Consider the following 19,519-nt stretch of genomic DNA (forward strand, 5'->3'; position numbering starts at 1 on the left):
GCTAATATTGCGTTGGTCCCCCTTTTGCTGCCAAAACAGCCTTGAGCCGTCGAGGCATGGACTCCACTAGACCCCTGAAGGTGTGCTGTGGTATCTGGCAGCAAGATATTAGCAGCAGATCATTTAAGTTGGGAGGTGGGGCCTCCATGGATCGGACTGTTCAGCACATCCCACAGATGCTCGATTGGATTAAGGTCTGGTGAATTTGGAGGCAGAGTCAACACCTCAAACTCGTCGTTGTGCTCCTGAACCATTTTTGCTTTGTGGCAGGGTGCATTATCCTGCTGAAAGAGGCCACAGCCACCAGGGAATACCGTTTTCCATAAAAGGGTGTACATGGTCTGCAACAATGCTTAGGTTGGTGGTACGTGTCAAAGTAACATCCACATGGATGGCAGAACCCAAGTTTTCCCCGCAGAACATTGCCCAAAGCATCACTGCCTCTGCCAGCTTGCCTTTTTCCCTACAGTGTGCATCTTGGTGCCATGTGTTCCCCAGGGAAGCGACGCACACTCACCCGGCCATCCACGTGATGTAAAAGAAAACGTGATTATCAGACCAGGCCACCTTCTTCCATTGCTCCGTGGTCCAGTTCTGATGCTCAGAACTTGGGGACCCGGACTTGGTTGCGGCTATGCAGCCCCATACGCAACAAACTGCGATGCACTGTGTATTCTGACACCTTTCTCTCAGAACCGGTATTAACTTCTTGAGCAATTTGAGCTACAGTAGCTCGTCTGTTTGATCAGACCACACAGGCCAGCCTTTGCTCCCCACGTGCATCAGCCTTGGCCGCCGCCTATGACCCTGTCGCCAGTTCTCCACTGTTCCTTCAATGGACCACATCTATCAAATGTATATATTGCTCTTAAAAAGTGCAAATATTTATTAACATGTTTTCATCCATTAATCCATTTGGTTATATAAAAAAAGTATAAAACAATAGCAAATAAAATGACAACAACTGCATTACAATATTCCAGCTTTATTCATATTTTGCATTCATTCTGAATGACACATCCAGCCACACGACAGCACAGAATTACCAGAGATGTTATGTTAGTGTGGTCTTTCCCCCAGATAAAGAATGTTCTGCATGGAGACCAGTAGTGAAGGATTTCAAACGAGGATTTAAAGAATGTGCAAAAGGAGTTTCCTTTAAACCCACATACCCTCAATAATAAAGAAAACACCTGCTTTTTTTCTTTGCTTTTTTTTTACATTTGAAAATTGCATTAAAACATCTAAAAAGTCAACATGAACGCAACACTGCAGTTTGTTCTCTTTGGTATTTCTATTTTCTCCCTTACTGATTAGAGACACTTTTGGTCTGATGCCGACAAATCACCGTCAAGTTTTGAAGAATCCGAATTATTACCAAAACTACAATTGTAAAAGCTACTTAAAACATCTGATCTAAAAGGCAGCAAAAGATGTACGAAAACAGAAATATAAAAACCCATATCCAAAAAGAACACATTTCTAAATACAAATACTGAAGACAAATACATCTGAATGTCAAATTCAGATGAATAAAGCCATGCATTACAAATACAGCCATCAGTCAAACTCCATACGCTTCAAGCTCATGATACTCACTGTATGTACAAACTTGCTGGTAGAAGAAATAAATAGATCTGTTGGTATATTCATGAAAAACAGTCCATAGCCCTTATGAAAAGAGAAGAATATGAACACAAAGGTTGTCTGTTAAAGTGGACACATCTTCCCACACATCAGTAGTCAGCTCAGTTCTCCATGTTGGAGTAAGTCATGGCATTAATCCCTGGTCTTTTCCTCCCTTTGATCTTCAGAGATCCATAACGTGCCTGCGACCAATGAATGACAAGCATTTGTTACTATAATTAAAATCATGCATGCCGCAAATGAAGAGGCAAGCCATAATCAATTATAATCTGAAGAGAATATGATCTGATGAAGGGCTGTAGTAACTAAGTGATAAAACAGGCACAGAGAACTTCCATCAGTGACGTCACCTTACAATAGTAAAACAATGCATTTGAAGAATGATTAATGGGTGTTCCCACCATGCATAATTTACATTTTACTATAATATTCTTACCTGTAAATGTAACCAAATCAAATTCATGGGAATATTTCAATTTTGCAAAACAGTCTGTGCGAGTTGCGACTTCTTACAGCGTGCACACAAGCGTGTCATCAAAACGCAATGCAACAGAGGAAAAGGGGCATAATTGATAAAACCAAAATATTACTTTTGACCAAATATTGATTGTGTGTTAAATGTAGGTTTTACATTAACTGAAATACTACATTTAACATAAAACAGTTACTGTAATGTGATTATTATGATATACAATGATTATTGTCCTTTATATTTCCAAATAAAAAAAGACACTAATGTGTTATGTTCAGTTGAGGAAATATCTTTTTGACCTGCTGATTTCAAACTGTGGACAAACCAAAAAAAAATTTTTTTTTATAGAATATAGAAAATAAAATGTGGATTTTGAAAAATGCTATTAGCAGTCTTAAATGTAATGTTTATTTAGTTATTGAGTCTTGGATGTGCAATTATGTTTTGATGGACTTACATCTCTGCGCACTTTTGAGCGGGTGATTTTGACGCTCTGAGATCGTCTGAGCCCATGATGAGACACAGCTTCATCCTCCGAGAACACAGCATTCCCCTCATCATCACTTCTGTCATTGTCATCACTATGATAATACTCTACAAAAGAAACAATTTGAGAGTTAAGAAAACAAGATGAACATTTAGAACAGAGTGTGATCATACATGACAGCAGACAGAGCAGGTATGATTGAGATCAGTGCTACTCAAAAGTTTTTGACTTCAAGGCATATATTTTACACCAACATCAAGTGGAGACCAAGTAACAGAACTAAAGTTGTTTACTACACAATATGTCCTGCATTAAAGAGGAAAAGCAGAAAAAAACAGCAGAAAAAGGTTCTCTTTAATATTACAATTTCTCATATATATATATATATATATATATATATATATATATATATATATATATATATATATATATATATATATATATATATATATATATATATATATATATATATATATATATATATATATATATATATATATATATATATATATATATATCAATTTTTTTTTTTTACATTTACGCATTTTGCAGTCACTTCATTCATTAACATTGCATTCAAGTTATACATTTTATCAGTTCTTGCTTTCCCTAGGATTCGAACCCATGACCCATTGCCGTTGCTAGCACCATGCTCTACTGTTTAAGCTACAGGAAGGCTAAAATACATTAAAGTGCCCCACTATGTTTTTTTCAAATATTCCCTATCGTGTGTAATATAGCCGTTTGTGAATGTAAACATGTCGAAAGTGCACGATAAATAATGTTTTTGTCTCCTAAAAGAAAGAATCGACTCTGAACCGCCTAAACATGTCGCCTGTAATGCGAATGCCCGCTTATGTTCTATGTTGTATGTTGTCCGTCCGCGAACAACTTGACCATCCCACAAACAAGTCATTTTAATGACGACTGCTTCTCAAAACTCAGGGTTCAACGTGGGATTCGCAAAACGCTTGCTCTTGAAAGATGGGTCAGTACCCAGTTTATTTGGACCAGCTTGCTCCTCAAAAGCCTGTAAGTTTGAATAATTACTGATGTATACATTTTCTACCGGGTGTTCAAAATGCATAGTTTTGTGTTTTATATTGAGTAAGTTTCCGGCTAACCCACGTTATTACTGTTTCACTGAAATAGTCTGCAAATCCGCTATGTGCCCACTATTACCTGAAACCGTGTCTATTAATGCAGATTGTCTGTCGTTCTTATGCTGCGTTCACACCGAACGTGAATTGAACGCCTGGAGTGAGTGATTTCCATCATGTTAAAGTCAATGTAAAAATGCATTGAAGCGTGTCTGGAGGTCCTGCGGCGCGATAGTTCGTGTGAAAGAGGCGAATTGAGTGTCTTGCGCGATACGCGCGAGTGATTTTATTTGGTGCTTTTTATGTATTCACAAGTGTATTCGCATCTGACGCCCGAGTTGAAAAATCAGAATTTTGGCGTCTGTTCGCGCCACGTTAACCAATCGGGAGCCTGCTTGCTGCTGTCACGTGGTGAAATGACGTGATAAACGGGGGCAGGCCCGTCCGGAGTCACTAATTCAACATGGAGGAACGACTGATATTGGCAGTGAGCAGTCATACAGAGCCATTCGCTTCAAACGCTCGCTTTATACTCACACTCATGCAAGTGTATTGTAAGCGTCCAACTAGACAAAATAGAAGTGAATTTGAGGCTTAATTCGTGTTCGGTGTGAACGCAGCATCACAACTTTGAGTAAAGATAAAGGATGGAGAAAGATTTTTGCAAACGTTACTGTTATATCAGTCATTCACGTTAATGCTCGGTTAACGTATGCGCTGTTATTGTTATAGTTCCCGCATGTGCACCGCAATAAATTTGAAATATACACATTTGTTGACGGACATACACTTGTTAATGCTAATGATGAGGAATTACAGTTGCAACATCTCATAATGTACCTCAAACTGAGTAGTGTATCACTGAGAAACGTCCTGCTCAAGTGGTCCTTGTGATGGAGGTTTGGGTTGAATAACTAGTTCTTCCAATGTTTCATCATCGGACTCGCGCTCGGATTGATATGATAAAAACAACGTCGCCGTTACCGTCTTTACAGTGTGTACAATCGCTGAGCTTAAGGAATCCTCCAGACTGAAGAACAGTTATGATAATAGGTGTTAAAGGACAACTCCAGTGAAAAATGAACCTAGGAGTAATTTACACATGGTTACCGAGTAGATCGTTCTCTGGGATGCATTTTCATGAAAATCGAATGTAAAGAGTTTTATCTCTAAAAACAGATTAGACCCTCATTATGCTACCATGTTAGTGTGAGGCTATTTTGAGCCTTGTTAGTGGTATTAACTAGCGATTTCATTTTACTTATTCTGTGCTCCATTTACTCGCATTATAAGCTAATCTGTTTTTAGAGATAAAACTCTTTACATTCGATTTTCATGAAAACGCATCCCAGAGAACGATCTACTCGGTAACCATGTGTTAATTACCCCTAGGGTCATTTTCACCGGAGTTGTCCTTTAAGATTCCGACAAGCACTGTAAGAGGTAGACCAATCGTAACAGACTGGGTCATCTAACCAATCAGAGCAGAGTATGCTCGCGGAAAGGAGGGATTTAGAGAGACTAATTCATTTAACAAATCTTTTGAGAATCATTGAATAATGTGGTGATGTGCAATTTATATTATGAGAAAATGAAAGTGTTTTTTTGCCCTTTAATGCATGTAAACCTGTTGTAGACCTCCAAAACAAATCTTTAAAATAGCATAATAGGGCACTTTAATATTACAGCATAGGCACAACAATATGCAAAATGACTACGGTGACATTATGCTGGATAGGAAACCTGTATAAGCACACAAACAAATTAACTTGTGACAGATATATTTGTCAGAATTTGATTGGACTTCAACAACACAAGATATGGGAAAAGTTAAAAAAAAGAATATTATTTTATTTCATTGTACCGCACTGTGGTCAACTATGTTGTTTTATTATGTGCTTGGAACAAAGTTGGAAGTAGTTGATAAGCCTACTTATTTTACTACTTACTTATCCAACTGTGCATTATTATTTGTTTATTATTTTGCATCAAGCATCGCTTTTCCATGTCCATGGCCCTTTTAGAACGGATCTATTTTTGGGTCGTGACTGACCGGTTAAGAACCACTGATATAGTTTATTGTAAAGGTTGGGAATGTGATTTCAGCCGTGGAGAAAGGACAAGCGGGGGAAGAGAGAAAGAGAGAAAGCAGCTGCCGGGTTCAGGCCGCTCCTGGCACCATCACCTCTGGGCTCCCCGGGTAGCGCTGGGAGCTAGGCAGAGCCAGCCTGTGCCAGGACGCCTAACGGTAATCCAGCCGGAGCAGACTCACTGCACACTGCATCATCCGAGTGATACGACCAAAAGACAGACTATAAACAAGACCATACAGCACTGCACAGAACTGTAGGTTTAATTTAGTATTGTGTGCGCAGTTCTCTTTTCCACCATAAGGGGGCAGAATAAATACAGACACCAATGGTTCTGAAAAGCCTTCCTTTGTTTGTCTCCACACCCACCGCTGTTTTCAATTACTGAAATATAACAACTTCCTTGGGATTTGGAAAACTATGCAATTAATTTTCCAGAACTATTCTTGAGTTTTGTTATGGCCTTGTGCAAACTAAGCAGAAAGAGATTTGAAAGAAGACATATATAAAAGACAAAGCTGGCATGTCTTTGTTATTTTCTGTGGACTGCTAGCAGCTCTGAAGGCCAGTCTGCTGTGTGTGTGTATACACACACACATCTTTTGAGTAATGATGCATGTAAATGGATCTGTTATCAAAAGATTGAATGGATAACAAAAATTGTCACACTCTTTAGGAAACTTACTGGGCAAATAATAAGCACACCGAAATCACTGCAATATTCACAACGTTGCTTAAATGTATAATCGCCAGCGAAACCATTGTGAACATATGCATTAGAATTGCACAGCTCTACTGTCTGAAATCAGACCCCAGTTCTTGTGTGAATGTGATTGACAGGAGGGCATAAAAATATATACAAGCATGTTTTATGTCATGCCTGTCATTCAAAGCTGACTTCTGCTTCTTTAGAAAAAGCAAAACCCAACATTAAAGGGTGGGCGAATAAATAACACACTTAAGCCTCTCTCTTTATAGGCTACCCCGCGTTTTTAAATTCAAACTCCAATTAGCAGCTCGTTTGATCAGTCGGGATCTTTCACCTTGGCTTTGAGCCTCTGAAAGGGAATGCCATTTTGGAGGAGCTGGCTTTCTGATGGCTTCATTGCAGACGAGATGAAAATGACCTGGATGCCAGCGGAATTTCAAACGCGGCGGGCACATTAGCATACTGAGATAGAAGCACATTAGGTATTCTGCTCAGAGGCTCCCTGAGCTGTTTTTTCCTCTTCTTCATCGTCTCACAAAGCGGCACTAGACCTTTCATGCTAGGAATGTGCCGTTATTACTTATAACCCTCCTGTGCTTGAGACAAATACAGAATACATTCTATTTGCTCCAAAACCAGTTAACACAGCAGTGATTTCCAGAAGCGTGTGAGATTTATTTGAGATCTAATTATGAAGCCGCTATGGCTTTACTTGCGCTACAGATGCTTTCCCGGCTCCCGCTAGCTGTGTTTAGTGTCACACAAAGGCTGTCTGAAACCTCACAGGCGACAACAAAGCTCATTCAAATTCAATGTTTGCGTAACATCCTGTCTACTAAGATGGTTTCATCTGGTTTATGAAGGAAGCAATGATGTATCCTTCACTGCCTATGATATGCCACAACCCTGGAATCTCGTTTGAAACCAAGTAGCTTCATAAAAATGCTCTGTTAACAAAGCATCTGCCTTCTGTTGTGGACGCAGCAGAGAAACAGCAGTGCGAAAGGAAACAAAGGATGGCATGTTAATAATTCATCTGAGAGGTAAGATATACCAGCTCCATCGGGTTGGTCCATGATGGCTCTTCTGGCTGGATTGGAGCCGTAGGATGAATACCCGCTGCCGTCTTGAGGGATCTGGGTAAGGTCGTGCATGCTGAGGCTCCTGAGCTTCTCTGTGATGGCACCTTGACCCTGTAGAGACAAAACAGCCCAGAGTTATGATAAACATGTCAGTGCTGACAACACACAGAACAGCTTTAAACAGAGCATATCAAGACCGCATGGACTTCCATGATGATATTAACACGACATGCATGTAAGGATGAATGCTGAAAAGATTTGGGCTCTGTTCCAAGTGACCTGCTACCTAGTGAGCTGCCCCTGTTGTCAACTGAACCTCTAGAACAAATAGCGCTCTTCACATGACTGTTTATTTCAACGGGGTAGGCATTAGCATGTCAGCAGTGAATTTATTAGTATTTGTTATTTTTAAATATTGAATGAATTAGGGCCGGTTCACACAGAATACATTTTTTTATTCCACTGCGCTAATTTTACATGGTTTTATCAGCATCTCGTGCATGACGCGGAGTAAAAATGTTGTGCTTGCGTTAAATTGAGTTAAAAGTCGCTCCTAGACCTTGTTTTTTTCCACTTCATTGACTTGCGTCTCACGTTTTTAACCACAAAAACACATAGTGTGTGTATGGCCCCATAGAAGTATCTTAACACAATTTTTTTTACACCGAGTTCATAGTGCATTCTGGCATTGCCACCTTAGAATTTGGGTCAAAGGCATTTTAGGCCACGTTCACAATACAGATGTCAGCTCTGTATTTGAGTCCTTCATATGTTTTTTCTTTACAAGAGTGACAACCGCATTCTAGAACCAAACTCTCATCCTCACATTTAGGACACACAACCGCATTCTCGGAAAACCCTTGCTGTGTGAACGGGACCGGACTGTATGTCTGTCATAACTCAATGTCTGTCATGTCATACAGTGCAAGAGAGTCGATTTGTGCTGCACAAACGTGTCTACTGTGTGTTGCGGGTTTTCATGTGTGGTTTCGGTAAATTACATCAAGAGCTGTGTGTCATCTGAAAGTTTTAGATCCAGTCATTGTTCTCCACTTCTATGCTATCAGTCTTGTGTTCTAAGCACGACTCAGATGCTTTGTTCTCCACCCAGATATAAAATAAAATCTGCTGTCAGATAATAAAGATTTGTCATATGAATTTACAGTTTGATTGGACTTTACGTGCCAAAAGTGATACGACTTTTCAGTTTTATGGACGTCGCCATCTTTGATATTACTTTGATCACTATCGCATTGGCTACTGGTTTGAGAACACGGGCTTGACTCCCGTTGTACATTCATACAGACAGCATCCGAGACACAACTGTAAATTGCTGTGCGTACGGGACATTTCGAGACTCACACCTGTTAAAAAAATGTGGTTGTGAATCCCAAAAACTGACAGTGTGAACGTAGCCTTAAAGTGCGGTCACATTTACCGCTTTTTGACAAATTTTCGCAGTCATTTCAATAGGACAATGGACCAATTTTGCCATGAAATGGGCTCAAATTTTACTACTGAGAACACCTTCTGAAGGCAGCGTATTTATGCTACAATTATTTCTTAAAATACATATGCAGTGTACTTGGTTTTGGAAGAGAGCTTAACTGAACAAATAAAAAAAATCTTTAGATAGGAAAATTTTAGGCCTCATAACATGTTTTAAACTCATGTAATGATAATACTAGTCGTGCTTAACACCCTGATTGAGAGAGCAAAAACAGAAAAATATTTAAAAAAAATGGAAAAAGGAAACGAGCTAAAGGTTGTTAAAATGATGTTGCTTTTCCACATGCTGTAGACACACTATGGAATTACCTGCACTGGAGAGAGCAGGGCTGCAGTATTCCTATAGGGCAGTACATATCAGTACAAGATAACAAGAAAAAGATCATCACCAAAGAGGATTTCACAAATAAAACAGAAAGAATATGCCAGAAAGAGGATAAAAGGGAAAAAAGGAGATAAGATGGGGAATAATAGAGAGCTTTCAAGAATAGAGATTGACACAAGCCTTTTACAAGCTTATTGGCTCAACTTTAAAGACGCCTTTCAATAACGCCATCCTTTCAGAGTGTCTGGGCAGGACAGTGGCCAAATGAAAAACGGAGCATTGTTGAGCAGCCCTGTGATCTGCTTCTGATCAGTATATTAGCATGATTTCCTTTACTACTGCACTAATACTAATGGTCTTGGGTTGGTTTCACAAAAGAACAGTGACCTTTGCTTGCAAATGAAAGTCATTAGTGTGTCATTTATCGCTGGTATTGTAGATTTGTGCCAGCGCACTTTGCTGCATAGAGAATAGGAAAAGGGAAAGAAGTTAAGGTCAATTCGAAACATCATTTGCAATACTTTTACTTTCATAATGTGATGTACACTACCATTCAAAGTACTGGGGTTTTGAAGATTATTTTTTTAAATGAAGTACCTGATGTAAAAAATGTAATATTGTGAAATTTTCAGCAGCCATTACTCTCTACATCAGCCTTCAGTGTCACATGATCTTTTGGAAATCATTCTAATATGCAGATTTGGTGCTCAAGAAACATTTCTTAATATCAATGTTGAAACCTGTTTTGTGCTGCTTTATATTTGGGGGGGGAAACAAACCAGTTTTTTTTTCTCCAGGATAATTTGATGAATTAAAACTAAAGAACAACATTTATTTAAATACAAAGTTTTTGTAACTATATACAGTTAGGTTCATATATATTTGGACACAGGCACAATTTTAGATTTTTCAGGTATTTACCTAAACATATTCAAGCTATGGTTGTATAATGGATATGGGCTGAAAGTGCACACTCTCAGGTTTAATTTGAGAGTATTTACATCCAAATTGGAGGAAGGGTTTAGGAATTACATCTCTTGAGAGTAGCCATTCCCCCTTAAGGGACCTAAAGTAATTGGACAATTGAATCAAAAGCTGTTTCATAGACAGGTGTGGGCTATTCCTTCATTATTTCTTCATCAATTAAGTAGGTTAAAAGTATGGAGTTGATTCCAAGTGTGGTATTTGCATTTGGAATCTACTGCTGTGAACCCACATCATGCGTTCAAAGGAGCTCTCTGGCCATTACTAGGCTTCAAAAACAAAACAAGTCCATCAGAGAGATAGCAGAAACAGTGGCCAAATCAACAGTTTGGTACATTCTAAAAAAAGAATGCACTGGTGAGCTTAGCAACATAAAAAGTCCACGGAAGACAACAGTGGTAGATGATCACAGGATCCTCTTCATGGTAAAGAAAAATCCGTTCACAACATCCAGCCAAATAAAGGACACTCTCCAGGAGGTAGGCGTTTCATTGTCAAAGTCTACAATCAAGAGAAGACTTCATGAGAGCAAATACAGAGGGTTCACCACAAGGTGCAAACCATTCATAAGCCTCAAGAATAGAAAGGCCAGATTAAATTTAGCCAAAAAAACATCTTATAAAAGCCTGACCAGTTCTGGAAAAGCATTCTTTGGACAGATGAAACTAAGATCAACCTGTACCAGAACGACGGGAAGAAAAAAGTATGGAGAAGGTTTGGAACAGCTCATGATCCAAAGCACACAACGTCATCTGTAAAACATGGTGGAGGCAGCGTGATGGCATGGGCATGCATGGCTTCCAGTGGCACTGGATCACTGGTGTTTATTGATGATGTGACAGAAGACAGAAGCAGCCGGATGAATTCTGAAGTGTATAGGAATATATTGCCTGCCCAGATTAAGCCAAATGCGGCAAAGTTGATTGGACGGCGCTTCACGTTACAGATGGACAATGATCCAAAACACACTGCAAAAGCAACCCAGGAGTTTTTTAAGGAAAAGAAATGGAATATTCTGCAATGGCCGAGTCAATCAACTGATCTCAACCCGATCGAGCATGCATTTCACTTGCTGAAGGCAAAACTAAAGGCAGAAAGACCCAAGAAAAAACAACAACTGTAGTCAGCTGCAGTTCAGGCCTGGCAAAGCATCAGAAAGGAGGAAACCCAGTCTTTGGTAATGTCCATGGGTTCCAGACTTCAGGCAGTCATTGCCTGCAAAGGATTCTCAACAAAATTTTAAAAATTTTTAAAAATTTTTGGGGGGGCTGTGGTTGCAGTTCCTAAAATGTTTACTTGATATTTTTGTTCAACCCCTTGAATTAAAGCTGAAAGTCTGCACTTCAAATTCATCTTGGTTGTTTCATTTTAATATTATTCTGGTGGCATACAGAGCCAAGAGTATGAAAATTATGCCTGTGTCCAAATATATATGGCCCTAACTGTAAGTCATTTTTGATCACTTTAATGTCCTTGCTAAATAAAAGTATGAATTTACTTTATTTAAAATTAAAAACATTACTTTTAAATGTAAGTTTATTCCTGAGTGAAACAGCATATTAAAAGAGTAACTTACTGTGTTAACTATTAGCAAGATATGTTTATTAGCAATAAAGGCTGCTTTACCTACAGCAGTCTATTTTAAATAATGCATAAATAGCTATTTGGCTATTGGTTAACAGTTTTATTACACCATGATGAAAGAATACAAAGATACATATTGTTTTCTTTAGAATAACTGATAAATCTTTTAGAAAGACATAATGAAAGTGCATTAATAAAAAAAACAAAAAGTAAATGGGGTCCATTTTCATTTCATGTTGACTTTCTTTTAATTTTTATTAAAGGGGTGGTAAAACACATTCTTTTGAAGGCTTGACTGTGTTTGTGGGGTGCACTGTAACATGTGTTCATGCTTCGTTTGAAAAAAAATTGCCTTATTTTTCATATATTTGACCTTTATTCTACACTGCTCTGTCCCTCCTTGTAAAACGGTCTGATGCTTTCCGGGTTCTATGAAGCCGGTCCCTCAAAAATACGCGATGGGCTCTGATTGGTTAGCTGGCCCAGTGTGTTGTGATTCACTAACCGCCTAGTGCACGTTTGTCGGAAACGTCACGCCCCTTACCTTTACCGGAGGCTGTGCTTTGGTCAGTATTAGAAACAACGGCGTCAATAAAACCATATGAGCCCGAATCAGACCCAGAACATTTGAGTGAAGATGATCGAGCAGAACCTGTTCAGTCCTCAAGAGTAAAGACTGCGGATCTATAGTGATCGCTACTGAATGGCACTTTAACTTTTGTATTTTTAGAACGATTATAGCCAAATATCTGTCGCAAGAACTAACCCAAAACGAACACTAAGCACTGGCTTTAACTAGTAAGTTAGCCAAATCACACACAGAACCATGTTTAGCATGCCTGTAGATAAACAATACATAAAAGCTCTAATCAAAGAATCATTTACACTAATGCCAGGTTCGCTGTTGAGATTTTAACGTTAGTGTTTGTAACGTTAGGTGTTCGTCGGATAACGTTAAGTATGAATGAGCATTTAACAGACTGGTTTGCAGAACAGCGCTGTCATCTGTTTACTTCCTTGCTACAACCTATTACAGGAAAACACATCGATGAAATATAAATCAGACTTACAGGTTGTGGCCCGTAAACAGCTTCTGTTTGTAAATCCAGCTTTCAGGACAAGCCGTTGTGCATATCCTGTATTGAACTCGCGAAGTTTGTGGAAGTTGTCCTCCGTGAAATGTGCAGCGCGCGCGTCGTGCATCCACGCACTGGCAGTGTTTTTTTCACGCAGCTGACGTGCAAATCCGGCATTGAAATCGCGAAGACGGTGGATGTTTTCCTCCGTGAGATGTGCTGCAGGGAGCCCCGCACGCGCCTGTTCCCCGCTGTCTCATACACACGTGCAACATGTTGTATGTTAAACACTCTGCAACGCACCCCCGTCCCAAGCTGAACAGAGCAAGTACCCCAGACCTGCAATCCGGATGAAAATAACAGCGTTTCCTTGGCATCGCGGCAACAACACTCCAGCCTAACTATACCACAACAGCGCCGCGATACAAAATGGCCTCACCCCCCCTTATTTAATATTCTCGGAGGAGGGGTTTATGTAAATATTGAGCCTGGTGATGTCACCAACCCTGGAGGAATGTCTGTAGTCGCCTACTGGCCGTTTGCTGTAGTTCTTAGAAACTGATTTCTTTAAAAGCAAATATCTCCCTTTGCTTTAAACTTTGAACGTTGTAACTTTGCAGATGTTGTTTATGCTCAAGCAGCAACATTACACGCTAGCTAAAGTTAGAATAGTGAAATCGTGGTTTACCACCCCTTTAAAAGGACACTCTGTACTCCAACTACCTTCATTAAACGGCATTGAAAACACCCACACAAAATAAACATATCAAAAGCACAAATATATAGTTCAACACAGCTCTCTATCATTCTGTTTGTCTATCTTCAACACACAAACACAAACTTGCCTTGACAGCGGCAGACACGGCAGCAGTTGCAGCAATACTCAGGCCTTGCTTGCCGAAGTTCACCATGGTCTCGTAGCTCCGCTCTTTCGCCTGGACTATGTAGTCATCAATTTCCTTCAAAAACATTAGGACAAGATTGAGCAGCCGGTAATATGCTGATACGGTACTGTAAATTAATAAAAGCAGCACTAGACCAGTGGTTCTCAACTGGTGGTCTGTATTTATAGGGTCGCAGAACAACAGGGAAAAAACAATGCCCAAATTCATCTTTCATTTTGCAGTATGGTGAATCTGAATACAATATTTGTCCAAGTGCTTTTCAAACCCAGTGTATTAAGAGGCGGATAAATGTGAAGAGGAGATTCACCCTTTCTTTGGAGGAAAGCAGAGGATGGAGGAGTTTTCTGTAGATGGCACTAGCTCCTCTTGTGTAGGGAGACAGAAGCCAGATGACAAACGCAACTTTGATCTCGTAATAGAGGGGAAACCTTTAGATCAGAGGAGAGAAAGAAGATACAAGGACTCCCGTTACATCAGATTAATCAGCTGACATAATTACACTCATTAAAGCTGTATTCCAACAAATTAATTTGTGCTACTCTAAATTAAAACAGCAACTTCGTTTCATTAAACCCTGATTGCTTCCCTGCATTCCTTGGTCTAGGGAAACAAAATCAAGACCTTAAATGAAACGGCTTGCTTCTTTAGCCTGACATGAATCACTTGTAATCAGGTAAACGTGCCGCTGGTGTGAAGGAAGACTCGAGTGTCTGACTCACCAGGCTACGGTTAGATCTGTGATGGTCTCCACTACTGTAAACAGGGCAAAGACAATCCAGTACATCATCCATCGTACCTGAAAAAGGAACAGCAAACAAACAAGAACAATAAATGTTAAATAAACACAATGGTTTATGTTAAGTGAACTGATATAAAAAATGAGCCTGGTCCTACCAGACTCTCGTACATTTCATTTGTACAGAGAGTCTGGCCACTCTCCATTGACGAGCGTTAACTTCCTTGAAGTCAGGTACTCTGTTGAAGTTTAAAACTATTGGATCTGCCCAGAGCCACTCTGGATCTGCCATAACCAATCGCTAACGTTTGGTCGTGACGTATGTCATCTCAAACTAGCGCATGACATCAACGTCATCGTTCTCTTGCTGATTGGACCGGTTGGACCGGTTAAAATTTGAACGTAGAAAACCAGAGAATATACGGCAATCCCAGACAGAGTACTGAAGGAAAATGAAAATTGAGCGGAAGTACGTAGGCGTACCCAGGCTAACCCAGGCTAATAATAAATGTGACCTATACCAGCAATCAATAATCAGTTTTTTATGTAACATAACCAATGTTTAGGTTTTACTTGAATTTTTAAACAGCATCAACCATCACACTGGTTCTTCGCCATAGCACAAAAATAATTCTTGGCCATCGATGTTGAATCAAAATTCCCCTAGATCCTGTTTGTTAAAAAAAAAAAAAAAACACACACAGTGACCTGGTCACTGTCACAAAATAAGCCTTACGTAAAGTGGTCATTATTTAAAAATAAATCTGTACATTATCCCACTATTAGAGACATGAAATTAACACAGCTATGCTAAAAACTGACTGTATATGACAATGGTCACATATGCAGTTTACAGTCATCACCGATTTTCAAATAACGCCTGTTTTACATATACTCCGTTTGCAGTGCGCAACTGATCCGCGGTTGTATACCACAAACAGCATTTATTCATTATTTTTATTTCAAATCCAAAAGTTGTAACTGAACATGGCTAGTAAGAATTGCAATTGTCTTTGTATAGCCATACACGCTTTCATAGATGTCCCGTTCATAAACGCACTACATTTAAACAACGTTTTATTCAATTCATTAGGCAACTTTATATTTATATAGCCCAATTTACATTTAGCTTGCTCACGCGAGTGGTAAAACATTTAAACAAAAGGTTATAGCCTAAAATCACAAACATTTTAAATTAAAACTTACAACAGGCTAGACAAAAACAGCCGACTCTCATCTTTTCTTTTGTTATTAAATATTTTTTACAAGAAATCCTGCAGGTCATAACAAAATACATTTTTCCACCTCCAAGAAAGGACAAATGCTATCCATTATGTCACTTTAATGCCAGATAAATGTGTCGTTTTCCTTGCTTTACCCAAGAAAAAAAGCCATGCGTTTACTTTGAAACAGAGTATATTTTAAATGATATGCATCTGTGGTGAAATTACTACATTTTCACGTCAATACATGTTTATTTTAATGCGAACAATACACTGTCACTTTAAAGGGTTAGTTCACCCAAAAATGAAAATTCTGTCATTAATTAATTACCCTCATGTCGTTCGACACCCGTAAGACCTCCGTTCATCTTCGGAACAGAAATGAAGATATTTTAGTTGAAATCTGATGGCTCTGAAAGGCCTCCTTGGCACAATGGCACGGTTCACTCTCAAGACCCTTAAAAGGTACTGAAGACGTCGTTACAAAGTCCATCTCACTACAGTGGTTCTAAAATAACTTTATGAATCGGCGATAATAGTTTTTGTGCGCAAATAAACCCTAAATAACGACTTACATAGTGATGACGATTTCAAAACAAGGCATCATGAAGCTTCGCTGATTCATACCGCTTCGAAGCTTCATGATGCCTTGTTTTGAAATCGTCATCACTATGTAAGTCGTTATTTAGGTTTTTTTTGCGCACAAAAACTATTATCGCCGATTCATAAAGTTATTTTAGAACCACTGTAGTGAGATGGACTTTGTAACGACGTCTTTAGTACCTTTTAAGGGTCTTGAGAGTCAACAGTGCCATTGTGCCAATGGAGGCCTTACAGAGCCATCAGATTTCAACTAAAATATCTTCATATCTTCACGGTCTTACGGGTGTCGAACGACATGAGGGTAATTAATTAATGACAGAATTTTCATTTTTGGGTGAACTAACCCTTTAATTCCGCAGTGCAGCACAGCAAAAAATAGACTCGGTGCGGAAACGATCGCCGCACTGCTGCAGACGCACCGCTCCTGGAATGGACTGATGGACAGCATCCGCATGCAGTGTGAAAGCTGTAATCCGTTAACATGGGTACGGAAAAAAATACGCACCGCATACGCACTGCAAACGGAGTATGTGTGAAACGGGCGTAAGTCCTTGCTTCAAATCAAATGTTGTAGATGGCTGGTTTAGTTCATGGCTAATAACACTTTTAATTACGACATAAAATTCCTATGAGAAAATACGGTTACATTTTATTTTAAGGTGTCATTCTTACAGTGTAATTATATATTTAAGTACTGAGTAATATTAATTAACTACATGTACTTACTATAGGGTTAGGGTAGGATTAGGGTTTGGTTGAGGGTTAGTTGCATATAATTATGCATAATTTACTGTTATTACTATGGTAAGTACATGTAACATTTGTAACAAGGACACTGAAATAAAGCGTTCCCGAAAATACTTTTAGAATCAAGGTTGTTAAGAAAGTTGGCAGGGACTGTTGCACTGCACTCTATGATGGACTGATGATGATACACTGTTTAGTAAAAAAACAACAACAAGCTCGCTGATATTTTACAATGCCCTCTGCCTCCAATAGTTTCACATGATTAAAACAAACAACAAACCCTCAAATTGGATTATGACCGATATAGTGCGCAGATATATTGTGCGTCCCAAAGTGCCATAAGTGATACTCTTAACCTCCACAGACCCTGATAAGGAATGTAACAGTCATCAAGTATATACTTTAAATTTTAAATGTCTGTGGAGGAGCTCTGACCTCATATGTGGTACCATTTGAAAGCTTAGAAGAATGTCTACTTTCTGGAGACATGCATCACTTTTGCAATTGTTTTAAAAAAGTAACTTGTTTATTTATTTACTTGTTTCCAGCATATGTCAGCAAACACTGGAAAAAATAATTTTGTGACACTGGGATATTGCATTTATACCACTGTATATGGGGAGACTTGTATATTGGAGAGATTTGGGTAGATGGAAATTACATCAAGAAAGGAAATATTCCTCCCTTCAGATCCATTTGAATAAATCTTGCATACAACATGATACAGGCAAAACAATTCTTTGCTGCCTTCTAGTGGAAACAGCCAAAACTGTCTGCAGGGTGCTAGAGCACACAGGGCCTGAGTTAGGGCGTTTTCACCTGAAAGTCTGCACCAAGGTCCGAACCGAAGTTCATATTCTGATACATTTTATACATTCGGTTAGTTTTGGTTTGGTTTCACATTGCAATTATGTGAGCGCACTAAAGAACTTAACATGACGCACTTGCGTCCACTCACCATCCTCTATGTGGTCTGCATCTGGACATTGATTGGTTTGTAAACGGACGTGCGTCTGACGTCAGCGTCTTTGACAAGAGTGAATGAACGGACACATATCATTGCCACTATTGAACAGTGCGCATTGCTTGACTATTTTTTATTCGTTACGTTTAAAAGTGGACATTTCAAGCTTTATATACACATATTTCTCATGTTTGTGAGACAAGTAGCCTGCTGAGTTTCGTTTATTTGAGACCTTCTCCATCTTTATGTGCAAAGCATGTGATCGCTCCCACGATTATTGTCTGCTATAGACTATTTGCTTCTTATTTATTAAATCCAGGCAATTATCTGATTAAACGTTGATTAAAATTAAGATACAATTTATACAAAACAAAATTCACATTAAAGAAATGCTTTCTAAGCAAAATCATACAAAATTTTGTTCAAAATCATTTCTGACCTTCTGCCTTCTGACATATTGCGCATCTTTTCACAATCAATGTAGCCTAGATTGAATTTAAAAATAACACTATAATATTTAAACATAAATAGGAACTTCCTGTAAATGGTCTGAAAGTCTGAACCATACAGAAAATGCTTTCACACTAGAAACGAACCGAACCTTTGTTCAGTTTGATCCGGACCGAGACTACCTCTTTTCATCGGACCGTGGTACGGGGGAGGTTTCACACCTGTAATTTTGATTCGGACCAAACTGAAAAGTCCAAAAATCCGGACCAAACAAGGTAGGTGTGAAAGCGCCCTTATACAATTAAAAAAATGAATTTGTAACCAAGGGAGGGTTTATTACAGCTCAGACAACATATACTTAAACGTTTATCACTTTTAGCAGTGTTTTATGTAACTTCAAACGGTTTCCTGTAAAAAGCCACCACAATTGTGTATTTAGACCACTGTATGTGGGTATGGGAAGCTTTTCAATTTCCAGGCAGAAATGGTCTAAATCCAAAAATGGACCCAGAGCAAAAGAGGTTAATGTAGTCTCAGACGTCATGCCCACGGACCACAGGCCAAATGTCTGATGCATATGGCACGCTTATAACTGGAAGCGTTATCTGATTGGTTGAATTCTACAGAATGTCCGAGTGACGTGTGTATCGCATTCTTTAACGGACAGCCTGGAAACAAAGATGCCATGATGCCAAAACCCCTCAGGAAAGATGAACGCCGTCGTGTTTACAACTGTGACAATAAGCGCTTACCTTTGAAAATCCAGCGTATAGTTGAAACTTGTATGTGAATTATGTAAAGTTCGCAGCATAATAATAATAATAAT

At 39.0% G+C, this 19,519-nt stretch overlaps 1 protein-coding gene across 1 annotated transcript in view; it reads right to left on the reverse strand.

The window, feature by feature from the left end:
* Positions 1-859: 859 nt before the first annotated feature.
* Positions 860-19,519, reverse strand: part of reep3b (receptor accessory protein 3b) — a 46,808-nt gene continuing 28,148 nt past the window's right edge. The window contains exons 3-8 of the mRNA XM_079801758.1: positions 14,690-14,766; positions 14,278-14,398; positions 13,911-14,024; positions 7,560-7,698; positions 2,577-2,713; positions 860-1,829 (exon numbers count right to left, since the gene is read on the reverse strand). Coding sequence (XP_079657884.1) covers positions 1,749-1,829; positions 2,577-2,713; positions 7,560-7,698; positions 13,911-14,024; positions 14,278-14,398; positions 14,690-14,766 — 669 coding nt within the window. The 3' untranslated portion in view covers positions 860-1,748. The remainder of the gene's footprint in view (positions 1,830-2,576; positions 2,714-7,559; positions 7,699-13,910; positions 14,025-14,277; positions 14,399-14,689; positions 14,767-19,519) is intronic.

Source organism: Gobio gobio (assembly GCF_949357685.1).
Source record: "Gobio gobio genome assembly, chromosome: 20".
NCBI lineage: Eukaryota > Metazoa > Chordata > Actinopteri > Cypriniformes > Gobionidae > Gobio > Gobio gobio.